The following is a 2360-nucleotide window of genomic DNA, read 5'->3' as shown; positions in this document are numbered from 1 at the left end:
GCCTGCCTATGCCTCCAAAGTGCTGGGATTAAAGGCATGTGCCACCACGCTCAGCTTCCACCTTGCTTTTTGAGACAAGATCTTTCACTGGTCCAGAACTCACCAATTCATTTAGGTTGGCTGAATAGAGAGCCCCGGGGATCTGGCTATTTCTGTCTCCCAGTGTCAGGATTACAAGTGTGCCCCCATCATGCCCAACTTTCTGAAATGGGTTTTGGAGCTCAAACTCAGCTCTTCATACTTGTATAGCAAGCACTTTATCAATGGAGCGATCTCCCATTCATTCATTCATTCATTCATTCATTCATCCTCTCATTCATTCCTCTCCTGTTTACCCTGAGCCATCTGGACATACTCCTACATAGAGAGATCCAGGCTCAGTTCCAGCCCTTGTTCTTGCTCCTGATACCATTACCAAGTCCACCCTTGGTGCTCCCTGAAACTCTAAGGAGTTGGAAGTGCTTAGCCAGCACATACTCAGTCTCTCCTCTGGGTCCCTGCACACACCCAGGGTTAGAAAAGACCAATAGCAAACTGAATTTGAGTTGCCCCTTTTGCTTTATTAGAATATCACATACGTTGTAATAAATATTAACTTACTGAATCCATCATAAATAATATGAACATCTTACAGAATTAAATAAAAGCATACATCTGTTTTTCCTGGAGTAAACTGGGGGAGGCTTCTCCAGTGACCCTGATACCTGAATAACATCCTAACCATTTGATGCTTTCTGTTGGCATGGGGTAGTAAGGTTGCGGTATTTACTTTGCTTCTTAAGTTCAGTTACACGGAGAAGTAAGGCCCAGCATGTGGCTGGCTCTCATTCACACTGCAAGGAGATGTCCCTTTTCTTTTCCAAAATCCAGCTGCTCCAGGCACAGAGGCACAGTCATGGCACAGTCTGATTCATACATAGGACATAAGAAAAGTCAACCTTCTCTCTCCCCATGAAATAGAAGTGGGCTTACTAGAGTTTGGGGAGAGTAGCAGGGAGTTGAGGAGAGATTGACTAGTGGGTATTAAATTGAAGTTAGATAGGAGCAGGAAGCCCCGGTGTGGCATCCCTCAGCAAGAGAGTCATTAAGTATCATCTATCTAAAAGGGTTAGGAGAAAGGATGCTGAGGTTGGGTATGTGATCCTCCTGCGTCCATCTGGGCCAAGAGTTCAAGGTCACCCTTGTTACACACTGAGTTCAAAGTCAGCCTGGAATACTTGAGAACCTGATGCAAAGAAGAGGATGAGGGGTAGGGAGTATAACTCAGTTGGTAACATGCACAAAGCCCTGGGTTCCATCTCCAGCACTTCATGAACTAGTGGCAATGGTGCATGTCTGTAACCTCAGCCTTCAGGAAGAGGAGGCAGGAGGATCAGAAATTCAAGGTTATCCTTGGCTACATTACCAGTTTGAGGCCAGCCTGTGCTACAGGAATTTCTGTTATGCGTATACAAAAAGGTTAAACACTTTGCATATATGGACAAAGATAGGTTTAACTTGACTACAGGACATAAATATGAATGGAAACAGCATTGCATTGGTATCCCTTGCATTTGCACAGTTTTGTGGGGTTTTTGCATCTGTTGACAATTTAACTTAAAATGTGAAGTCCTGTCGCCATGCAGCAGCTCAGCCTCAGCCTTCCATTGCCCACTCCGTACTCATCACACCAAGGAACTCTTGCAGGTAATCCAGGAACTGCCTCGTCCTCCGTCTCTCCTCGCCACACTTCTCCTGTGAAAAGAACAGACTGTCAGGTCGGCTCCTGGAGAACCAACTGCAGCCGGACTCACAGGGTCCCTGGGGAACTTACTTTTTGGCGGTCAATGTATTTCTTTATTAATGACAAGTTTTGGAATAGCATTTCCACAGTACCCCCGCGGACAGTTTGATTCTTCAGTATGTCTAGCCCCTGAAAGATGTCTCCAATGCATAGCTGGTGCTGAAAGAAGAAGATTATCAAGAAGCAAATAGATCAGACTGCCCACAATGTACACATATTTCGAATTATCATGCCATATGCAATAAATACATGCAATTTAAATGCATCGATAAAAAAAACCAGACAATCCAAGACGTGATGGTGCTTATCTGTAATCCCAGCATCCAGGAAGCTGAGGTAAGAGGACCAAGAGTTGAAGGCCAGCCTCTGATAGATAGAGTTTGAGGCCAGCTAGTGCTACATGAGATCATTTCAAAAAAAATGAAAACCAAAGTTAGGATTGGGCCTGGGGAGATGGCTCAATGGTTAAGATCACTGAGTCCGGGCTGGTGAGATGGCTCAGTGGGTAAGAGCACCCGACTGCTCTTCCGAAGGTCCAGAGTTCAAATCCCAGCAACCACATGGTGGCTCACAACCA

The 2360-nt window shown here is 45.3% G+C and overlaps 1 protein-coding gene across 1 annotated transcript in view; it reads right to left on the bottom strand.

Annotated features, from left to right (window-relative positions):
• Positions 1–542: 542 nt before the first annotated feature.
• Il5 (interleukin 5) overlaps positions 543–2360 on the bottom strand; it is a 4067-nt gene continuing 2249 nt past the window's right edge. The window contains exons 3-4 of the mRNA XM_021178377.1: positions 1814–1942; positions 543–1734 (exon numbers count right to left, since the gene is read on the bottom strand). Of these exons, the coding sequence (XP_021034036.1) occupies positions 1636–1734; positions 1814–1942 (228 nt within the window). The 3' untranslated portion in view covers positions 543–1635. The remainder of the gene's footprint in view (positions 1735–1813; positions 1943–2360) is intronic.

The sequence above is a fragment of the Mus caroli genome, chromosome 11 (genome assembly GCF_900094665.2).
Source record: "Mus caroli chromosome 11, CAROLI_EIJ_v1.1, whole genome shotgun sequence".
NCBI classification, from domain to species: domain Eukaryota; kingdom Metazoa; phylum Chordata; class Mammalia; order Rodentia; family Muridae; genus Mus; species Mus caroli.
Note: the sequence above shows the minus strand (reverse complement) of the source record. Positions and strands in the feature narration are given on the sequence as shown.